This window comes from Hoplias malabaricus, unplaced genomic scaffold (genome assembly GCF_029633855.1).
Source record: "Hoplias malabaricus isolate fHopMal1 unplaced genomic scaffold, fHopMal1.hap1 scaffold_40, whole genome shotgun sequence".
NCBI lineage: Eukaryota > Metazoa > Chordata > Actinopteri > Characiformes > Erythrinidae > Hoplias > Hoplias malabaricus.
The window spans coordinates 408,424-432,362 of NW_027100978.1; the positions used below are offsets into that span (position 1 = coordinate 408,424).

Here is a 23,939-nt window from a genome sequence, read left to right on the forward strand (position 1 = left end):
TTAAGACCAATGTAAACATTAATGTACTTGAATAGTATAGGTTTTTTTACCATGTGGCGTTTTTACAGAAGAACTTTCCCATGTCTCAGAGCCTTCACGTTAATGACCTCAGGCCGGAGCTTAATCAGGAGAAAACCACATTCATAACCCTAGCACATTCAGCACCCATTATATTTGCACCTTGAACACGCTGCTAATTGAACTCCAGCTGGTTCCTTTAGTCCAGCGCTGAAAGCTGAAGGGCTGACCTTCATGTTGGCCGTTGATTAAAGTGACATAACTTCACATGAATAATTTATTGTATAATTTCCAGGCTGCTGTGAAACCTCTTCAGCAGCAAATGTAATATTAGTGACCTGCCCTTAACTTGAAGAGCTGCATTCATTTAACCCTTTATATGACAGGAAATATAGTCAGCTACTTAGACATAACACTGTTTATATACATTGTTTTTGTTGTGTAATTGTTACTCATTACTTTATTTATTTATTGTTATTTAGTTTTCATTTCATCCTAAAACTAAGTGCTATATTTTTTTTTAAACCCTTTTTGTTTATTTTTCGTCCACAGCCATCTTTGAACGTCTGAGGAACGTCCTCCACGAGTCGGAGGTTGACAAAAGGGTGCAGTACATGATTGAGGTGATGTTCGCCATCAGGAAGGATGGGTTTAAAGACCACCCCGTCGTCTCTGAGGGTCTGGACCTGGTGGAGGAGGAGGATCAGTTCACACACATGCTCCCCCTGGAGGACGACTACAACACAGAGGACATTCTGAGTAAGAGCCGTTTGATTCACGTTCTCTTTGACTCTACAAAACAACGTAGAATTTGTCTATATTCATGTAATCATTAATTTACTTTTATAAATCAAAGGAATTTCTCACCTATTTGAAAAGACAGAACTTTTAGAGAATGTTAGTGATGTTTATTATTATAAAATTAAGGTGTTTATATTTGTCAGTGCCATATGACACTGGAATGTGAAAGGCAGCTTGTTTTTAAATGACTTCATACAAGAGCAGTGTCGTTGTCGCGATGCACTGAAGTGCCCCCTGTTGTGGAGCAGTTCCTAAACATCTTTGGGTAGCGCCATCTTGTGGAGAAGTGGACTGTGAGCTAACCATGACGACGCATTCGGTTAAGGCTAATCCCATGAGGTGTGCACTGCATCCAAATACAGACTTCAAACATGAAGATTCAAGATTTGATCCAAAGAGACACCATCCATGTTTTTAAAATGTACTGCCATTTAATTAATACCCATTAAGTCTTAAGCAAAAAATACTTAAAGTCCATTGGCATTTGTACATGACAGATTCGTGATGATTACAATCACACACTCAGTGCCTAATGCACGCTGATATCCCTTTCTTTTAAGGGCTTCCAAGTCTTAAACTTTGGCCCAGGAGATCCCTGGATGGATTTCCAATCATGCCTTAGCTGTATGACCCCAGGGGTCCCAGAGCGCACGGTTGGCCTCTCCGTCTCCTCCAGTGTAGGATGGTGGTTTCTCTCCCCTCATCACCAGCGTGAGCGCATGTGGCTGACATTGTCCTCCAGCATGTTGAACTTTGCTGTATCATTCCGTGTCTGGAGTAGGAACCATGTGCTTTTATATCAAATCATATATTATAAATAATGATCTTTTTAAAGGGATGTTTCAGACGTGGTCATTGGGATAGCATCCATGTGCACTGTGTACTGCTCTGAATATGGTCATACAAGTCAGTGAGAGGTCCAAGATCATTTGTATGTTTAGCAGAAAGCAACTCCGTTTGAGTCTTGGTTCTTTTTTTATTCTCATAATTCATAATAACTAATTACAAGATCATTATTAACTGTTGAGCTCAGTGCAGAAATCAAAATCCCAATTGTGCCACCACAATAGCCTTCCAGAACTTGAGACCTTGGGTGTTCTGTCTAGAGCTGGACGATACCGCTTACATTTATATTGCGATATCTTTCTTAGTTTCTGTCGATACGATATAATTCTGATATCGATACGAACAATAAAAAAGACAGACTAATTGCCAAGAGAAACAAGAAACATGACATCACAGGCAAACCTAAACTTCGTGGCTTTGTCATTAATATTATATTATATTAATATTGTGTTATGGTTCAGCCCAAATCAATTCTCGGTTTCCTTGTTAGTCCCAGTCCTGGCAGTACCTGACTGCAGCTCAGTTGTCTGTCCCTTCACGCCTCCAGTCGCTAACATCCAGCAGCTAACTGTCATCCTGAGATCATAGTGAAGGACTAAAAGCACCCAGGACAGAGCTCCCCAGCCACAGAGTGAAATCTCTGCTCTGTGTGTAATTGGCTGCTTATGCGTTTTCAATTACCACTTACGCCTCTGTCTTTGCGCGTTTCAGGTTGTTCAGCTTGCTAGAAATTTTTTTTTTTTTTGCTATTTCCCAGGCTTTGGAGACAATCGTCTGTAATTGAAACGCTGCACCAGGCAGGCCTTTGGGCTGCGAGAGCAGTCATTATCGCATTAAGGCATTTTATGAATTACACTAATATACAGCGAATTCTTCTTTATGGGTAATTGCCTCTGATTACATCTCGCTGGCGAGTGACTTAATTGCTGTGAAATTGCAAACGAATGGCTGCCGTTACAACACAAACTCTTCCTTTATTTTCATTCCTTTATTTATTTATTTGTTTTCCCTAAACAGATGTCTTCAAGTTGGATCCTGACTTCTTGGAGAATGAGGAAAAGTACAAGACGCTTAAAAAGGGTAAGTAAAGGGCGGCTTTTACCGAGATGTCGGCTGTTGCTCTTTTCTGCTGTTTCCGAGATGTGAGTTCATGCAACACAAAGGTGAACAGTGTTAGCGCAGGGAGGTCATTACAGCATGGGGGCAAGGCCGCTCCAGGACCAGGGCCGAGAACCACTTTACCACACTTTAAAGGGTAACTACACCTCTGAGCTTCAGCCAGCTCCATGCTTCTACCCGGAGGGAAGAGGTCCGTTAGACTTACATTCCTGTTGAAAAAATGCAGCACAACGAGAGCAGAATAATGGCTTGCTGATTTTAACTCAGATGGTGATTAAAAATAAATAAATTAATAAATGTAAAAAGTATAATATAAATAATAGTTATTTATTTTATTTATATTTATATTTACATTTCCAATTAATTAATATGACTTAATGGCGGCACAGAGGCACACCTCCGGGTGACTGTCTGTGAGGAGTGTGGTGTGTTCTCCCTGTGTCTGCGTGGGTTTCCTCCGGGTGACTGTCTGTGTGGAGTGTGGTGTGTTCTCCCTGTGTCTGCGTGGGTTTCCTCCGGGTGACTGTCTGTGAGGAGTGTGGTGTGTTCTCACAGTGTCTGCACCCCCTCCAGGGTGTGTTCCTGCCTTGCGCCCTGTGATTCCGGGTAGGCTCCGGACCCACCGTGACCCTGAACTGGATAAGGGTTTACAGACAATGAATGAATAATATGAATTAAAGGTCAGGACAAATAAAACGAAACGTGTCGTCCTCAGTTAACTCTGTGGCAGTGAGCGTAAACACACGCACACTAGAGCACTGGGGGGGTTGTGAACACACACCCAGAGCGGCAGGCAGCTATCCCCGGTGCCCAGGGAGCAGGTGTGGGTTTCGTGCCTTGCCCAAGGGCCCCTCAGATGTGGATTGAGGGAGGAGGACAGTGCAGTCGTTGGGTCGATTCCCATGAGCGACAGGAACAATGGGGACGGTGGAAGTGAAGGAACAGTTCCTCCCCAATCGTACCAATGACCTTTCGGTCCTAACCCCTATTCTCTAACCATTAGGCCACAATATTTAATTTAATTTTAGTAATAAATTGAAATATACCCGTGTTCTTAGGGAGAATCTCTTTGAAACAACAGTGTGATGTAGTTTATAAATATAATTGTTCCACAAGGAATTAAATGGGCGTAGTTAATTCACTGAAACATTTCAGATACAAATGCAAAGTGATGTTCCACCGTTGGAGTGCAGCAGGCTACGACGGCAGGCAGCAGTGCATCAAACAGAACAGCTCTCTTTTTCCCTCGCTGCTGTTTCCTTCATTTTGTTTTCAATTCCCTATCATTTTTTCAGCGCACTGGACTGGTGATCAGGGCTGTGTGACTGGTTTAAACTCTTCTCTTTAAACTGTGCAGGGAGCTTGAATGTTCCATCTGCTGCGTAGTGCTGACACAGTGGGCGCTTGATTAGAACCATTAGATTCACTCTCTCTGGGAAATGGAAAACAAGCGACAGCCGTTCTACAAAGCTGCTTATGTACATACGCCACGTGTATAGGTTTATTTCTATATGTATAAGTACATGCGGCCTGTTTTTGTAGGTGTATGTAATTTATAATTACTGTTACTGAAACAGTACTGCATTACTCTACGTATATTTCAGTGTTATTTGTATGTGTTTATATGTTACATGTATATGTCTATTTCTTTGTGCCCTGTGTCTGTCTTACCTCTTCTCTTTCTATCAGTCTGTGTCTATTTTGTTGATGTATCTGTCTAACCCGTCTAACTGCAGTGTAAACCCCTGTTTAACAGAGATTCTGGACGAAGGGAGCAGTGACTCTGGTGAAGATGCAGAAGGCAGCGATGATGAGGACAGTGAAGACGACAACGAAGATGGTGGAGAAGCTGGAGATGGTACTTGTTTTCAGTGTCTGTTTTTTTTGTTGACTTTTTCTCTGTTCGTTGTAAACACAGGTCCTGCGTCAGTGGACAGATGTCAGTGTTTATGAGGGTGTTTATCTCCCTGACTTCAGCAGGTTTCGAAATTATCGCCAGAGGTGAAAGAAGAGGTTTTATTTGGGTTTGAAACAAAGCAGAAAAAAAGCTGAGCACTGAACAACAGGCGGAGTCATTGTTTGTTTTCAGAGAAATTAAAATCTGTCATTGCTGTTTCTCTTAGTGAAGTTCTTAAAGGGTCTTTAACATGAAAAACCACGCCTTTTTAATGTGTTTATAACTGCGTTCAGATGTAAAGTTAAATGATAAGTTCATTATAAAAACTGCTAATTATTTATTAGTTTTGTGATCACAAAACCATTGCGTTTACATGCACTGATCAGCCAAAACATTAAAATCACCCCCCACACCCCATGCTTTCAAGGTGGGAGGTGGTTAATAAAGTATGCAGAGCCACACATGGTCTACAGTCAGTAATTTTAGAACTACGGAGTGATCCCGTGTGTGGTCAGTGCAGCTGATAAATTGGGTAACGAGTGTACAAACGAGGAATGCTTTGGCTGATGGTGGTATAACTGCGTTTTCAGCCTAAAGCTGCACCTGCTGAAGTTATGAGATGGTTTTTCAGCTTGAACTGTGTTATGAAGATGGCACAATTCATTTGCATATGTACATCACATGTATTATTAATGCTTAAATCCAATATATTATTTAAATACTCCATAACATTTATTATTTATCCGTAGGTACAAGTCTAGAAAGTGAACCCTCCGTTGACTTAGATTTGTGCTCTGGTTAAATACAGTTGACCGAGTCTACTCTCACTGCACAGAGAGCAGTTTTTTTCAATAGTAACCGCTCTTTAATTGGTTGTGATAAATGGTCTGGGCTATAAAAAGATGCAGGCAGTTGGATCCTGAAGTCTGAACTGAATCCATCTAATTCCGATGGCTATTCACAAGGCAGACATCGACCTCCTCCTATGATTTCACACACGCCAATAAAGAGAAAACAAACCAGAGCAGGCTTTAACAGTTAGAAAAGACGTTTTCTTAATGTGCCAAGGCCACACATGGAGAATCATCACCAGAGTTTTTGTGCACCTTTTAATTATTAAGTTAATTGTTTAAAAAATATTTTTTTTATTTATAGAATGTACTGGATATTTTGTTTTGCCATTAATTTATATGCTAATACTTCAATATTTAAGTACGCTCAGAGGAAATGTGCAGTTATACATTAGATTTAAAATGATTTTCTAATTTATAAACTTTATAAAGTTTATTAGTTTAAAATGATACATTTTTAAAATTACAGTAGTGCCTCCTGAACGCCTGTCTGCTGTTGGGCCTGTGGCTTGTTTGATGAATCAAACCAAACATACTTTAAATTAGATTTGATATAATATGAATTATTAATTCTATATTTTTATATTTTTGTAAAATTTTATTATACACTGTTTTGAACAACTTCTTGCACTTATAATGACATTATCTTCCCACCCCAGCTCCAATGGACAGTGTCTCTGATCAGATGGAGCTTAGTGTGTTAATTGCTTCACTGGCAAAGGCTTTTTCCCAGCACTCTGTGTGAGGTGTAAAAATAATCCTTCGCCAAGAACAAGTGCTATTGACCTCCAGAAAGGAGAGCGTATGAGTGGAGCTAAGAGGCGGCACTGCTGCTTCTGCTCGTCCCTGCACTGATATTGACCACATTTCTCCTCTGTCTTTATTTAGATGAAGAGAAAGTCACTATTTTAGATCAGACGGAGGTGAACTTGGTTGCGTTTCGCCGCACCATTTACCTGGCCATCCAGTCAAGGTGAGTGTATATATGCATATGAGGACAGACACAAACTCCTGCGCGCACTTTTCAAGGTTTATTAAAAAAGGACTAAGAACATGGCAAAGCAGTGTCACCAGGAACTGAATAAGCGGTTACAGACAATGATTGAATGAATAAATGATGCTGTAATGAAATGATGCCCGCTTTAAAATTAAGGATGTACTTCGGTTCCCAGCATGGCTCCACTCGCTGAGTCGTTCACTAACTCGTGCATACACAGTGCAACTAAGGCCACACAGTGCACACGAATAAACCAGAGCTTATTGGAGGTGTAAACCTGAAAACATGAACTGTAGGGTTGCCATGCTTCTTTGTACTTAGGTTGCTGTAGGGTGGTAGGCTTCATTCAAGACTGAATACATGTGGAGTGCAGAGTTGCCTTTATCGATAACCACATTTATACAAAGAAAAACACGAATATATGATTCTCAAAATTATAAATCGAATTCCTACCCAATGAACGAATATTCGGGGACACACCTACTTCTGTGAGTACTTAGCTATTGTGGATGCTGTTCTTCATCTAGTGCCTTCTGTTGGCCAATCAGAAGTGCAGAAATACAACTGCAACATAATTTAAAATAGAACTGAAAGTTTGTGTAAGACACTAGTGAATATGAAGCCTCCCGTTTTCCTCTAATCATTGTCAAAAACCTGTGAGGTCACACAGGGATGAGAAAATTGCCTGAAAATCTACCTGGCTAAAGCTTTGTCATGTTGCCACCTTCCTACATCCCTCTTTTCCATGTCTGGTTGGTGTCAGTACTGATCCAGTTTAGCAGGTCAGTGCAGCACTGATAGCAGCTGTGTGTTTTTGCTGCACTGGACTCTTCCCCAGCCAGTAGAAATGGCCTGGTTTTAGTGCTCATCTTAAGCAGAGCTGATCTTCCCAAGCTTTGACTGTGACTCCTTTGAATACACTAACCCCACAAACCCTCTAGGACTAGTGAGTGATCACATGACCCGGCCTTCATCATCTCCCTTCAGAGAGCACAGTGGAACGGAAGAGGCTCATCACATCCGCTCTGTCTTTACTTAACCTGCTTTCAATTGATGGACTGTGTCCTTGCTCTCTGCCAAGCAGCGTCCTGTGCATATGGGCAGCTTGATCTGACTCGGTTCATCCAAAAATTCAGAGCCTAAGGCAAAACTGTAAATATTTAATCGCCCGAGGGGCTGCAGGCATGCTTAATCTTTCTAAAGGAGGGACCTGCTTGCCACTGCTTGGGACCTTCTTAAAGCAGAAAGACTGACTCGCAGCGCTGCAGTGACACACACTGTACAGACAGGGCTGGGTTCCAAACAGTGTCGCTCGAAGGCGCCCTAAAAAGGGGGCAGAACTCGGGTGGATATTTTTAGTTGTACACGACACAGTATAGACATTTTCTGCTGTGTAGTGTCCTATGGTTGGTAATTTTATGGAAAAAACCTTGAATTAAAGCTAAGATGTGAAAGATATCAGTCTAGATAATCATAACCACCCGTCAAATATTTTATAACCTTAAAAATAAACGTTATATTAGTGCAAGAGATGAAAATTCAGGCAATAAACATTAATTAGGCCTTAAAATGTAGGATGTGTACACACATTATACTTGTGCTTAGTTTCGTTTGGAAAATCTACACTCTTCTGAGTAGGCCTTTAAAGTATCATAACCATACCAAGGTTTGAGCATCTCTCGTGTTACAGTGGGTTACCTGTGGACATTAGGTAATGTAAGTATTACCAGATGTTGTACCATAGATGTTTTAATCATGTCTGAATAGACCATTTCAGTCATTTTATTGGTGTTGTGCACTCTGAATGACGCACCACGCTCAAATCCTGAAGGTGACCTAATGGATCACTCGGGAGTGAACTTCTGGCAGTTTTGTGCACAGTAGCAGCCTACATACATATTGTGAACCTGTGTCCTACTCGTTACCGTTAGACTGTGTCTAATATCAGTTGTAATAATTGTGTTAAGGATTATTACAGTACGGTTGTTAAGGGATGTATATTTTTGGTGAGAGAGATGTTCTCAGAACAGTAGCGATAGCCTTAAAAACTCCAGTGGCACTGCCGTGTCTGATCCACACTGTGTGACTGCAGTGTTTGGATTGATTAAACGACTCCCATTTCTATTATTTATTTTTTCTAACCAAGGCTTCTTATCCAGTGAGAATCCCTCATAAACATTACTGACCTCCTGTGGTGAAATGGCATTACACCAGCTCTCCACAGAAAACGAATCCCATCTGAATAGGGAAAAAAAAACTCTCAGACGTTCCACGTTTTGTTTTGTCAATTTTAGTACACACCACATGAAGACACTGTGGTGGAGTACTACGTAGAAGCATCATACACCCACACACACTCTCCCTAGGGCATTGTACCAGCCAAAAGCACCCAGCAGCAGCTGCTACTGGAGGATGGGTCTTGGCACATCACCACAGGGGGACAGCAGCACTACTGAATAACCCAGTAGGAAATTAGATTTCAGCAACAATGCAGTGCCTCCAACAAAAGTGTACTGGCTCATAAAACAGCTTCCCCCTACCGCATGTCCCCCATATCCCTTCTCTTAGGGCTGGTGTGTTGCGTCAGTTTGACTCCGCCGCCTCGCTGTTGGCAGTTAGACTCTTGACCCAGTCACATCTGGCCTGATTGAGGCGCAGTGTTCTTGGTGTTGGCCCTAATCAACTGTAGATCGCTGATGATGCCTCACATCAATTGGCTTCGGCCTCTCTGGGTGGATATAATGGTCTCTCACCCAATGCACAAGTACAATGCTGGCCAGTGTCGAAACCTGTTGGCCGACAGATTTTTAAAGTTATGGTGCTTTTCCACTGCATGGTACATATTCCACCAGGCTTGACACACTTTTCAGTGCTGTTTACTAGTGCCGTATTCTCGTGATGTATTTGAATTTTATTTTTTTTGTTTTTTGAGAATGAATACATCTCCACGCCCCAGTTCTCACAGATCAGTAGAGCATTTTCATTCCTTATCCACACATCTGCCTCTCACTGGTGTTTTTTATCGGCAAATGTTCCAAGGAGCGTTTGAACCACTTCAAAAGTAATTTTACAAAATGTCATTGTGACGTGGTAATTGACAGGTCTCTGCCAATTAGCACTCTAAGATTTACATGCGACGTATAGTCCCTACTTGGCTCACTTGTAACTGTACATGCTTTCAGGAACCAGATTTTCCTGGTGGAAAAGCAAAAAGTAAAGTGGCTGTATGCACCATTCATCGTCTTCTCCAAGTGTGTTGAGCTGTTCAGTGGTGTTGCGTTAGTGGCTGTTCAAAAAGTAGTAGCTGCCTTCAAAGGAAGCAAGCAGGTGCCTGCCTGCACCCTCCCACATGTCTTGCATGGTGTGTGAGATTGGGCTAGTCAGAGGTGTCAGCGAGGGGGGGAAAAACAGTCAGCAAAAAAGCCCAGACGTCATTATAAAGATAATGAGCTGATGTCAGATGGTGATCAAATTTAAGACAATTTGTCCCATTGCCCAAGCCTTGGCAGTAGAGGTGTGTACGTTTCTTCCACGTAGATGAGACTGAATCATACACAAATATGAACTGATGTGGCTGGGGTTGTGTTTTGGGAAATGCAGCGTTTGGTGCTTGGCATCACTCCTCCTCTTGTAAGTGGTGAAATTTCCCTGCTGATCGTTAGTTGAGTGCCTCTTTCAGAACTGCTGAGCCGTCAGAGAGAAAGACAGGAGGGCCATTGTGTCCCAATGTCCTGAGGGCTACACACACACACACACAGCATACTGCTATTTTAGAGCCACATCTACTCTCAGTTCAGCTGGCTCAGTTATAGAGCTGTCAGCAGCCAAGGAACTTATTTTAACCCTGTGGTGATAAACATAAGCGAAACCAACAAATGCATATGCATGTATGTAAATTATAGAACTGTGAGACAGACTCTAACTTTGGTCATTGCAGATTACTAAATCACTAAAGCTGAATTTGCCACTGGGATAAGGAAGGCAGTTTTGCACTTTATTTCTGGACTTCTCAAGAGCTGTGAAATTACCCTGAGTTGGCACATGAAGGAAGTGCTGTGTGGGTACAATGACAGTGTGTGTGTGTGTGTGAATACTGAGAGCTTGACGTAGAGATGCAGAATGGCGACAGAATGTGAGAAGTTCACGATGCCACTCTGCTCTCACTTTGGAAGGATGCAGTTCTGTTCCTAATGGCCTTAAACACAGTTTGCAGTTTACACCGTAGATCGTTTCTTAGGCATTTTCATGATTAAAATTTTTACAGTGAGGGTGACACACTTCTGTGAAAGAAGACCCACATATTATTCCAAAACTGTGGTCATTGCAGGCAAATCATGAATTATATCACAAGGGTTCACTAGTGTTTTGTGATTCTGCAAAGCAGTTCGTGGTACTTTGCTTTTGTTACACCCACCAACATACCAACATGTTTTTGGATGGTGGAAGGAAACCAGAGCAGCCATAAAGCTGACCAAGGCAGAGTGGTAATTCGTACTTTTAAAAGCACTGGAGCTGTCTTGCCTAAGGATTCATACTGGTACAGGAGCTGTAGTGGATCAGGTTAAATATCCATGCAGTTACGTGCAAAATTACGTGCAGAACCAGAGTAAAAGTGTCATAATATTTTATGCAAAAAAACTTAACCAAGTTTATTATTCCAACTCATATCTACACACACAAACACACCAATCCACCACAACGATATAACTTTTATTCTCTCTGCTCCACAGACCACACACAGGCACCCTTCAAGACTGTAGTCCATATGTTGCTCTGCATGCTTTGCCCCATTTCACCCTTGTTTTCAAAGGTCAGGACCCCCACATGACCATGGCAGAGCTGGTATGATCCGGGAGGTTGATCATTCTCAGCGCCGCAGTGCCACTGACCTCGTGGTGTTGCGCTGGTACAAGGGGATCAGACACAGCAGTGCTGCTGTAATCTACCAGGTTAATTAAGTCATAGTTGAAGATTGAGGTTCATACTGTTACACATCTTTGGGCCCCATTTGATCATAAAAACTCAAACCACTACATGCCTTAGTTGACTAGGGGCGAGGGCGTGTAGTTGGAGAGACAGAGTTGATCACGGTCGGAATTCACACACTCTTACACAGTACATAGTAAAATCTCCAGACTTGCAGTAACACAGGAATCATATCTGGCCCCAGTTAAAAATCCAGCCTCGCTGATTCTGGCAGAAAGCATGGGAGGAGGGCGTGTGGAGGGGAGAAAAAAACTGCTGCTTTCCAAAAATGTTTTAAGTGATAAGAGATGTTGGCTGAATGCCGTCTCAGCTGCTGTTTATAGCCTCCCTCTCTGCAGACCCACAGTGCCTTGGGTATCAGAGAAACAGGGCACAGACCAGCGGCTTTTTAAGTTTTACCTTTTTCTATTTCTGACTCTTAAGGTGGAGCTGATGTATTCGAGTCATTTAGAAAAGAGAAATCTCACTACCGTGCATGTATTTTGAGGGTTTAGCCTAATGAATATTCTGATGTGCGGGTAATAATTCAAGGCGTGTGACCCTCTGAAAAAATATTATTCATAGACGTTAGCAGGAGCAATGCCATGTGATACATATTTCATGTGCATTCCGTGTCGTTTAGCGTGTGTGCGCGATCCTACATGCTCATTGGATGCTAAAATATGCACATTTCAAAGCAGGTTGGTTTTGCAGTTCACTTACCACACAATGTGCTTTTTTTTTTTTAATAAAAATCTCTAAATGAATTTCCATTGCACGGTGTACTGTGTGGAAATGAGACATTTAAGAACTGGTCAGCACTGCTGCATACTAATGATCCTTTCTTTCTTCTTCGTGTTTTCACAGCTTGGACTTTGAGGAATGCGCCCACAAGCTGATCAAAATGGACTTTCCCGAGAGCCAGACGGTACGTTAACAGGCCTGCAGCTCTAACAGGCAAACCCCCCCCACTCCCCTCCACTCCACTACACTCCCCCCTCTCCCCTCCACTCCACTACACTCCCCCCCTCTCCCCTCCACTACACTCCCCCCCCTCTCCCCTTGCTCCCGGCTGTTTATTGAATCCCTTTAGCCTCGTCTAAATATTTGTTTTCTCTCTCTGAGGTGGTTTCAGTCTTTGTAGCCACTCGGGAGGCATTTGTCATCTTAATATCCTTGTTTTGTAGCTCCATGGTAGGGGGAAAAAAAAACGGCCGCTGCGGGTCTGGGTGTTCCCTCCTTTTTAACTGATCTGCTGCTTTTCTCCAGCACTGGCACGCTGGCTTTGATTGTCACGGTGCTGCTTGGAGACTTCAGACTGGAAGATTTAATCTCCAGGCTACTATTTAAGCTTATGGCGCTCACATGGAGAGCTGGAGTGTTTCATTATGGCCCTCGGCAATGAACGGCAATGTTTACAGGGATGGGAAATGTTAACAGTACGTTTTTAAGTGTGTGTATATTTTCCTGCTCCCTGTCGTAGCTTAATGAGTGAATCTGACCTTTTCCAGGGGCAGGATGTATCTGTGCTCTTTTGCCCTGTCCCTTGGGTCCACTGCCACCACGCTTATTTAAACAAAACATCCTGTATTTGGAGGGCAGTAGATCAGATACAGATGTTAAAACTGTATTTGTTGAAAGACCAATTATAGCTGTACGTTGAGACCCTAAGTTTTCCCTCAGCATCAGCAACATAAACACTAATGGTAGCTGTAATTGTTTTGTGCTTCTCAGCGATGCAGCATTTCCCCGCGGCAGGCTTCTGTATTTGGGGGTTTCTAATTTTTATTTTTGCTGTAGACCAGAGGCAGAGAAGTGTGCGTGATGAGGTGTTTATTGCAAGGTCAGCCTAAAGAAGTGTTAAAAACAGCTTTTAGCAAAGCAAATTATATATCATTTATTAAACACCCAAAGTAATAATAATAATTGCACCCAGAAGGAATCAACCAACCAGAATGAAACTTGGTGGATAGGTTTGACATCGCGTGACGTAACCAAGGATGGACTTTATCGCCATGCCTCACTGACTATACAAGGTCGTCCTGTTGCGCATGCTTTCCATTCTGACTCGTGCTGTTTCGCTGGGCGAATTATTTTGGAAGCAAAGAGCACTTCAAAGAAGGGTTTGAAAGCAATTAGAGCAGTTGGAAGGGTTTGAGATGGGTCACGTCGTAGGGCTCTGTGTAGCAGGATGGTCCAATCGATGCATCATTTCATACCCATCAAGAGGATGTTACCACAACACGCACCGGTGACATGAAGGATCTGGGAGACCTGCACCAACCATGGAGAGGGTGAACAGTCTGACAGCCCTCACCGCCCTCAATGAGTCGTCCTGTTAGTGCAGCATACGGTACGGCGACTGTAGGACACAGGATAACACGCTCCCAGACTTTCACGACGACTGCCTTTAACACCACATCAATGATGCCAAAGACTGCAGCGGTGTCGTGCCACTGTCACAGAGTCACTTTGAGTGGCGGAGGAGACCAACCAATCCATGTGCAGAGGCACAGTGTTCAGAGCTGAGATAAACGGTGTGTTGTCATGTACCTCACGTCAAGAAAGCCTGGTGTCATGGTGTAGGGTGCAGTTTCATACACTGCCAGATCTCCTTTGGTCTTCGCTACAGGCCTGGGATGGAATATCGAAGGACAACTCCATGTTGAGACGCCTGGAACGTCGTATTAACAAACATGGCGGCCCAGATCATACTACTTCAATATATGTAGCTCAGTAAATAATCGTTTATTGTTCCTGGTAACCGCTGTCTTCTTTCCAAATGTCATTGGAGTCTGACGCAGTTCCGTCTGTGTTTGACTATTGTTTAGTGGATGGTGAATAATCCTGAATGAGGGGAAATGTGTAGCTGTTGTATGTGTATTTTTAGCGCATGTGATGCAAGATGACATGAAGTTCTTCTGCTGTAGGCTGTAGGTCTGTGTTTATGTAATTCACTTACACTTTCACAAAACTCTCAATAGAAATTGAACATTTATTTTTATTCAGAAGTTAATTATATATATGTTAAAAGGGACAACCCATAATATTCAGCCACTGTTGGGACTGTGCTTAGTGACACAGAACCTGGTTTACTTCCAGTGTATAAATGCACTGTACCCTGTGACCTATTCCGTGCTATAAACGATTGGCTGTAACACCTTGAGCAAACCTGTATATGAATGTGTGTGTGTGTGTGTGTGTGTGTGTGTGTGTGTGTGTGTGTGTGTGTGTGTGTGTGCAGTCCCAGGAGCAGGTGCAGGAGAAGCAGTTTTGTCCTTTTTGTTCCGTGTGACTTTGGCAGTCATTGAGCGAGAGCTTTTGTGTGTGTGTGTGCGTGTGGGGGAGGTGTTCTGAGCCCGTGTGTGACGTCAGTGTGTGTGTTCATACATAGTGACGAACATTAGGTTCGTTTGACCGGAGCCAGAAATGATTTTCAGTGAAGAATAGGTGCTGACGGAGTAATTTACACCAGGACCGGACCGGACGGGACTAAACGCAGGAGCTGGAGTCGCGGTGCGTTTCCAGGAGTCGATAAAAGCAGGGATTCTGACGTCGCTCGGAGCCAAACTGCTCGGGTCATTTGGCCGAATAACGCAGATATAAATAGATTTAAGGTTCTTCTGGCGAGAGAGGGGTGGATGTGTGCCAGTGTCTCTGAACGCAGTCCACACAAGTCTCAGTGCTGGCAGAACACCATTCCAGACCCACCGCGAACACACTGCGTCATCACACACACACCTCTGAGCCTTCCTGTCTCTGTCCTGGGTTTTATATTTATTTATTTTTATTTACTTTTTGAAGAGCCCATATTAAGCCATGAATTGTATCATACTTGTGCAGTTCTTGTCCTATTTTATTCAACGTTATCTCAGGTTTCATGTGTAAGAATTTAATGTAATAACAGACTGTAATGATAAAAACACATTCAGATGTGTCTTCACCATTTGCTAATCTCCAGTCGATTTGCGCTCAAAGCCTCTCTCTGTTTACGAAGCCCCGGTGTCAGTAAACGAGTAAATAAACAAGCTGTCTGTCATGTATGCTAGTCTCTCTCTCTCTTTCTCTGTCTCTCTCCTCTCTCTCTCTTTCTGTCTCTCTCCTCTCTCTCTTTCACTCTCTTATTCCTTCTTTTGCTCTCTTTCTGTCTCTCTCTTACTGTCACTCTCATTCTCTTGCTCTCTCTTTCTCTCTTACACTCACTCTCTCTTTTTCTCTTTTACTCTCTCTCTCTCTCTTTGTCTCTCTCTCTCGTTTGTTGGCATAGAAAAGGCATCTGTCGTTCTCCAAACACAAACAGATGTAAAGATATTGCTCTATTCCTGCTCCATATGGGTAATGATATCGATTTACTTTTGCTGCTTCAGATCATTTAAGGTGGAAATGTCTCCAAACTTGAGAGACAGCTAACTGTGTTACAGACAAAATTTAAGAACTCCTGCTACAAATGAGTTTCTGTGGTAATTCAAACAGTGAATGAAAATGTACAAGTTAAACTTTAGCCAGGAACCAACAGTCATTTTTCCTCCTCAAACACACCATTCCACCTTAAAAGGCACAGCACTTCAGAATGTAAACAAGCTGCGTTTCCTCACAATCGTAACGGTCAGTTTGGGGCGTTTTATTTTAAGCGTCCAAACCTGATATAGCACAGAGGTTCACTCGTCTAATAAACCCACAACCGACCCCCAGTGATAGATGGAATTTATTATATATTTTTTTTAAATAAATAACTGATCGTAGTGCGTTCAGAAGTGTTGTATTAACAGTGTTTAACTCCCTGGACTCTGTCAGTCTTTCCTCACGCAGTTGTTTGAAGGCTCTTCCCTCTTGTTGATGTGATGGATGGGCGCTTTTGTGAGTAACTGGTTTGAAATGTTGGCCACGCTGCCCCGCGGTCATTAAACTGTCGGACTGTGGCGTCTGATGGAGATGCAGCCTGTCTGCAGGCCCTTACTGAAGTTACTCTGCAGATATAAATCTCTACTTCGGTGTAAAGGAACCGGGGCGGCTTTAACGTCAAAGTCCTTCAGCGCTGTAACTGCACACGTTCACAATCTCCATCCAGAAATCATTTTCATTTCTCTGTTTCTTCTGAGTACAGCAGCTCTTCTCAGTGTTGTAAGAGTTTCGTGATGAATTTACGCGTAGAAATGTTTGAGTTTCAGTGAAGAACATTGAAAGTTGAGATATTCCTGTAAAGTTTTCGTTCTTTACCTTTACACTAAACAAATTCAACATTAATATCGTTTTGATTTAATTTACCACAGTTTCTTCAGTCCATTTCGTAAGAAATACATAAAAGAAAGCATTTGAAGTCCACACACACTTCCGGCGTGTCAGCGAGAGAGTGTGAGCTCTGTTAATGACACACATGAATCAAGGACAAGCTATTTCTTGTGTTGTGTGTGTCTTACACACACACTCGTTCTTGGATGGTCTTTATTCCCGTCTCTAAACCTGTGTGTATATATGTATATATATTCAGTACACATTCAATATTTTGTATATTGTGACTCTATAAAGTAAATAATTCTTTCCCTCTGGATTTTATGGTCTATTTCCATTTGTTTACAGCTTTAATAAATATCAGAAATCTGAGTCTCCGTCGGACGATCGAAGCAGTAACAGAAGATAAAATAAACACAGACACACAGAATGACTCTTCTAATGCACTAATACAGTGGTTATTTACCCTGGCTCGTGTTTATTAGTGTTTGTAGCTGTAGTTGTGGTCGCGTGCTTGTTTTATCATTTTATATTCAGTGAGCGCATGTTGGAAATGAGCATTAGTTGGACACGCACCCTGCGTGAGGTCATGGTGAGGCTGGGTTTTAAATCTTTGGCACCGTGTGCTGAAACTGTAAAGCACTTAAGAGGCGGTGTTTGGGTCTTGATTGCGAGCCGCATACGCCCTGTTACTCGGTGATGGCTTCACTCATTTTCTGATCTTAATCACTAGTTTAGTAAACAGTTAATTTGATAGCATCAGCTTTACTCATCGGTCCATTCTTTCCTTTATTCCTCTGTGGTCAGTAACCGCTGATTGTGGAGGATTCTCACCATCACTTTCAAAACTTTGCAGGAAATAAGAATGGATATATGCATGAAATTTGGGAATTACATTTAATTGTAGCGTTCCAGCCGCTGCGAGGCACTGGTGCCTTGTCCGAGGTGTGTTCCTTCCTTGGGTCCCGTGATTCTGAGTCAACTCGGAACAGGATGAAGAAGGAACTTGCAGCTTATGATTGAAGCTGTTTAACCTTTTACAAATGAAGCAGTGTAGAAGGAATCCACATTTCTTTTCCTTTTTTTACTACAGAGTTGAATTTGGTGAATGTTGTTGGATTGAGACCTAGTACAGTGGAACCTCTACCTACGAACTTGATCCGTTCCGTGACCCGGTTCGTAAGTGGAAAAGTTCGTTTCTCGAGTCAATTTTCCCCATTTAAAATAATGGAAAAGTAATTAATGTGTTCCAGCCCCCACCCCGAAAAACTCTCAAATTAGTAAAATAAATACATGTAGCGTTACTAAAAATAAAAGAGAAATACAGTGGAAACAGTAATAATAAAGTTGTAAGTGGTTACACATCGCTACCTTGAAGACGTGACGACTGGCTGGAGGAGTAACACAGGCACTGCCTGTATGACGGGAGGTGGGGGGGGGTGGAATAACGGAGAGTAGGTGGTGAATGTGGGGAGACGAAGCGTAGATATGGCTTAACTTAGCACGAATTTCAGTGTCTGCTATTTACACTAATGCTAATTGCTAAAGCTACAATGTGCTAATCTTAAAAGCTCACTCAAGTCTGGGGGCGCTGGGAGACTCGCCTATTGGGGTCAGTGGACATTTCCAGCCGCCGGCTCGGAGGAGGCTCGGGTTCATTTCTAGAGTCGTGGTTCGTTGGTGGAGGCAAAAAAATATTCAAATGCCCGGTTCGTATCTTGGAAAGTTCGTTAGTAGAGGCGTTCGTTAGTAGAGGTTCCACTGTAATGTGTTTTAGCAGCGCATGGCTTTCAAACAGATTTCAATGTTTGCAGTTATTCCTCTTACATTTTTAGAGCGTTTATAATTTATTTTGGCGGTGCTTTTACAGGGGAGTGGGTTTGTTTTTTGTTTTTTTTTGTTTTTCCTCGGTACTTGTTTCTGAAGCTCTTGGTAGAACTGAGATGAACTGTTTAAATATTTCTCACGCCGTCTCTGGGATCCTTGCCCCACTTTGCTGCTCGTCAGTGTGATGATCACACGTTTCGGTGGAAGTTCTGAGGAAGTGTTGTGACTTTAGCGCTTGGCCATATGTTCAAGGCTCCTATGCATCACAAACTGGAAAGAATTCACAATGCTTTATTTATCCACAAGAAGCAATTAATTTTAGAGCAAACGCTGATCCACTAATTAATCACACGCCTCAGAATTAAAGGTGAGGATTGGTGTTGACGACGGTTCAGAACTCGGTCAGGCTTAATATAGCAATAGACAGGTCAAATGTCTAGAGAAGCCTAGGCTTCATAAATGTGCAGGACATTTTCACTGAAGGAACAGGAGGACTGTGCCCTAGAAGATGAGACAATTTCAGTGAGGATTTGATTGCTTTCAGTAGTCATGCCCAATGCTAGGCTTTGTTTAGCTCTGGCCACACTGAGTGTAGTATGCATGTGTCTGTACATTTTATTCTATTCTATCCTGTGCTTTTCTATAAAGAGAATAAACCAGGTGTGTTTAATCCTAGTTAGAATTTCTGGTTCACCATTGGACAGCATTTCAAATCTAATAGGGACTTTTTTAACATCCTGCACTGTAGCTCGTGTGTGTTTGTAACAAGAAGCCTGCGTTCTGTCACCTTTACCCTAGAAGCTGCCCCGAATCTTTTCCCTCTTCTTCAGCTCCACCAAAAGAACACAAGCCTGTGCTGTGCTCACTGGGTACACCGCCGCTTCCCTTGATGGATATGTCAACCCCTGCATTATTGACTCTTGTTGTTTGTGAAAGGTCTTTTGCTACAGGGAGAGAAGAGGCAGAAAGCAGCAGGATTTGGACAAGCCTTATTAATAATGCAGGAGAATTGTTGTAGACTCCCGGAGCTGCGAATATGATGCATGTTGCCGTCTCAGCCAGGAGCAACTGAAACAATGCCACAGGCTTACCTCTGAATCTGGTCTCAGCCCTACGCTGTTACATACTGGATGTTCTAGGATTTTTATGCATTGTACCCCACTGAGCAGAAGTTGGGAACCAGTCCAAGTTAAAGTAATTAAATTTGTTTAGAAGCGATATAGCCTCGCTGGCCAGTGAAAAACATCGTTCATTCATTCATTATCTGAAAGCGCTTATCCAGTTCAGGGTCGCGGTGGGTCCAGAGTCTACCCAGAATCACTGGGCACAAGGCAGGAACACACCCTGGTGGGGCGCCAGTCCTTCACAAGACAACACACACATACACTCAAACCTACGGACACTTCAGTCACCAATCCACCTACCAACGTGTGTTTTTGGACTGTGGGAGGAAACCAGAGCACCCGGAGGAAACCCACGCGGACACAGGGAGAACACACCACACTACTCACAGACAGTCACCCGGAGGAAACCCACGCGGACACAGGGAGAACACACCACACTCCTCATAGACAGTCACCCGGAGGAAACCCACGCAGACACAGGGAGAACTCATCACACTCCTCACAGACAGTCACCCGGAGGAAACCCACGCAGACACAGGGAGAACTCATCACACTCCTCATAGACAGTCACCCGGAGGAAACCCACGCGGACACAGGGAGAATACACCACACTCCTCACAAACAGTCACCCGGAGGAAACCCACGCAGACACAGGGAGAACACACCACACTCCTCACAGACAGTCACCCGGAGGAAACCCACGCGGACACAGGGAGAACACACCACACTCCTCATAGACAGTCACCCGGAGGAAACCCACGCAGACACAGGGAGAACTCACCACACTCCTCACAGACAGTCACCCGGAGGAAACCCACGCAGACACAGGGAGAACTCATCACACTCCTCACAGACAGTCACCCGGAGGAAACCCACGCGGACACAGGGAGAACACACCACACTCCTCACAGACAGTCCAAATCCAAAACTGGCATCTGGGAATTGTTTTAAACAAACGGACCCTGTCACCAGGGTTCAATCCCAGGTGATACCTTGGACGTTCCAGGCCTAGAGTTGCTACAAAGCACAGTTGTCCTCGCTCTCCTGCTTGCCTGGTAGTTGCATAATGTGACAGATCTGGGCGGTTTGCATTCTTCTCCACAGTGTTAAGCTTCTCGTGGTAGGAGCAGTTTGAAAGGAAGTACTGGAATGGCCTCACGTGTCTCAGTCTCAGAGGGAGCATGTGTTCGCCCCCACCCTTCCAAAGCTGTTTGAATTGTGAGAGACTAGGGGAGACTCAGGTGTAACTGGAAGAGACCATAAACAGGAGGAGAAAATCCAGGAAAAAAGTAAACAAATTAAAAATACATTGAGAGAGGATGATATATGTATTTATAGTTATTCTTACTTTATTATATTTGTCTGTCAGCAGTGTGTGTTAAGTTTCATTCATTCATTCATTATCTGTAACCCTTATCCAGTTCAGGGTCACGGTGGGTCCGGAGCTTACCCGGAATCACTGGGCGCAAGCCGGGAATACACCCTGGAGGGGGCGCCAGTCCTGTGTGTGTGTGTGTTAAGTGATCTGCTGAAACACATGACATGGCGATTGTTCACTGAGATATATCCAGCAGTTTTATTGTTCTTGTTTACAAGGTGTAACGCTCTGGACAGTCACTGTCCCTGCGATGGTGTAATAAACACAACTAGGTGACGAAGGAGCAGTTTACACACTGAGTGTGTGGATGTGTGAGAGTTTCTTTGGGAGGTCAGAAGCAGGTCACCTGCAAAGAATGAAAGCAAAGTGTGGGCAATGAAAATACAGCAGTTGTCACAGCTTTGGTGTAAATGTGCATTAATAAATAAAGCAGCCTCTGACTTTTACAGAGTACAGAAAAAAAAAAAGTTAAAACTGATGATGGCACACCCCAGAAAACGAGGGTCCACTGAGGAACTGGAGGTGAACAGCCCTGAGCTGATGCTGTGTCCAAATGAAAGTGCAGCACAGCTGAAGCTTTTCTGACGTGGACTGAGCTGCCGAAGGTGATAAGAGACTGATCTTAACGCGATGAAGATTCATTGTGCACTTCATCTCCACTAAAGTCCTATCCCTCAGTGAGCGGCGGGAGGGAGGAACGTGGACGAGGCTCTAAACCTGCACGTGTTTTACGAGCTGTCTCAGCCGGAGGTTAGCTACACTTTAGCCTGTCAGGACAGATTTGTAACCCACTCTCGCGCTCTCTGCCTCCCTTGTGCTCTTTCAGTTTCTTTCTCTCTTTCTATCGCTTCTTTTCCTTCCCCATTGTCTGTCTGTCTCTCTCTCGCTCACTTACTCATCTGTTTCTCTCCTCCTCCCCATCTTTGTTGCTCTCTCTCTCGCTCGCCCCCACTCTCCTCTTTCTTGTCTTTCTCTCTCTCTCTCTCTCTCTCTCTCTCTTTCTTTCTTTTTTTCTCACTGTCCTCCTCTCTCTCCCCATCTTTCTTGCTCTCTCTCTTCTCCTGTCTCTCTTCCTCACTCTTCTCCCCTCTACCTCTCTTGCCGTCTTTGTCGCTCTCTTTCTTTTCCCCTTACTCTCCTTCTCTCTCCTCTCTCTCTCTGTCTTTCTTGCTTTCTCACTCTCCTCCTGTCTCTCTCCCTCATTCTCCTCGTCTTTCTTTCTCACTCTCCTCCTGTCTCTCTTCCACATTCTTCTACATTCTCTCTCTCTCTCTCTGTCTGTCTGTCTGTGTCTTTCTTTCTTTCTCTCTTCCTGTCTCTCTTCCACATTCTCCTCTCTCTCTCTGTCTTTCTTGCTTTCTCTCCTCCTGTCTCTCTTCCACATTCTTCTCTCTCTCTGTGGGTTTTAGTTTCTTGTTACGTCTCTCTCATGTTAGACAATGCTACAGATGATCAGTAGAAAAACAAATGAAGCCTCAGTTTGGTTTTTTGATTCGGCGTGTACATGCCGAGGGCTCGCTTCTAGGGGTTTTCGGAGAAACAGAGAGATAACGTGCAATATTTATCTGCCGCTCTTGCAGTAATTTCCTCACTGGATAGAGGTTGAGGAAAATCTTTTCTCTTGTTCTTTTCTTTTGCATGGCACTTTCCTGGAGGCTGTGCCTTCTTGGAAATATTGATCCAGTTTTCAAGGTCTGCTCTGACTCACTGGGCACAAATCCTGCTTCTGGAATACCAGGGCCTTCAGTACTCTCGCCTTTTTACTGAAATAACACTTTATCCATCTAATACGCTTATACGCCCCTTAACACTTCAGATCAGTAACACGTTTGAATCATTCACTAACTATTTCACTAGCTGTTATAGGCTCTTCAGTAATTACAGGGAATATTTTGAATCACTCTGTACCTCCCTTATTCGGTGTCTGCTCATCTTTTCAGTATTAGTGATGATGATAGTTTGCACAGTGCTATTCCAGACCCCCAAACCTCTTTAAATTTTTTGGGATATTAGCGTGTCGCCTCAACCCTGGTGGTTAAAGGGTTAAACTTGTGATCAAGTAAGTGCTGGAACTGACGGGGTTAATGTCGACTGATGGAGAAGGCAACGTCTGAGGTCACTGTTACACTTTCAGGTAGTGTCTCTGTCACACAGCTCCAGGGACCTGGAGGTAGTGGGTTCGAGTCCCGCTCCGGGGGTCTGTGAGTTGTTTGGTGTGTTCTCTCGGTGCCCGCATGGGTTTCCTCCATGCATGTGAGTGAATGTGGGAGTGTGTGACGCCCGGCAAAGCACTTGTGCCCCCTCCAGGGTGTGTTCCTGCCTTGCACCCGGTGATTCCGGGTAGACTCCGGACCCACCGCGACCCTGAACCGGAAAAGCGCTTACAGACAATGAATGAATGAATGCTACCAATAACGTTTTGAACTGATGCCTATACTAGTGTAGGGTATCACAACAGAGTCGGTCCTGAATGTGATTAGCATGGGGTCAGATTGACGTCATCGTCTCCCGAAGTCGACTTAACCACAAGTGTAAGACACTCTTCGTATCTATTGAGATATTGAGAAATCAAGTAGCGAATCCCTGCAGGAGTGTATTAATAAAAACATAATGAGATTCAGAGCTTTAACTCCAGCTAATTCAGGGCTCTGTGTGAAGAGCAGTGACTGTGTGTGCTCGGACTCTCTCTTTATTAGAGCCTCTCCAGTAGCAAGGTCAGGCATTGATTGCTTTTTGACCTTGCCATTAGGAGTGGATAAGAGGATTTAAGATGGCAGGTAGAGGAAAGTGATAGCAGCACTGATCTGTTCGATGTTCCTGTTTTGTGTCGGTAGGCAATAAAACCCACCACCTGTTTTATTAGCAAAGCCTGATGCAATTAAAGTCC

The 23,939-nt window shown here is 43.5% G+C and overlaps 1 protein-coding gene across 1 annotated transcript in view; it reads left to right on the forward strand.

Moving 5' to 3' along the window:
- Window positions 1–23,939, forward strand: part of cwc22 (CWC22 spliceosome associated protein homolog) — an 81,315-nt gene that overhangs the window by 24,280 nt on the left and 33,096 nt on the right. The window contains exons 11-15 of the mRNA XM_066659018.1: window positions 571–777; window positions 2,683–2,745; window positions 4,541–4,642; window positions 6,421–6,505; window positions 12,362–12,422. Coding sequence (XP_066515115.1) covers window positions 571–777; window positions 2,683–2,745; window positions 4,541–4,642; window positions 6,421–6,505; window positions 12,362–12,422 — 518 coding nt within the window. The remainder of the gene's footprint in view (window positions 1–570; window positions 778–2,682; window positions 2,746–4,540; window positions 4,643–6,420; window positions 6,506–12,361; window positions 12,423–23,939) is intronic.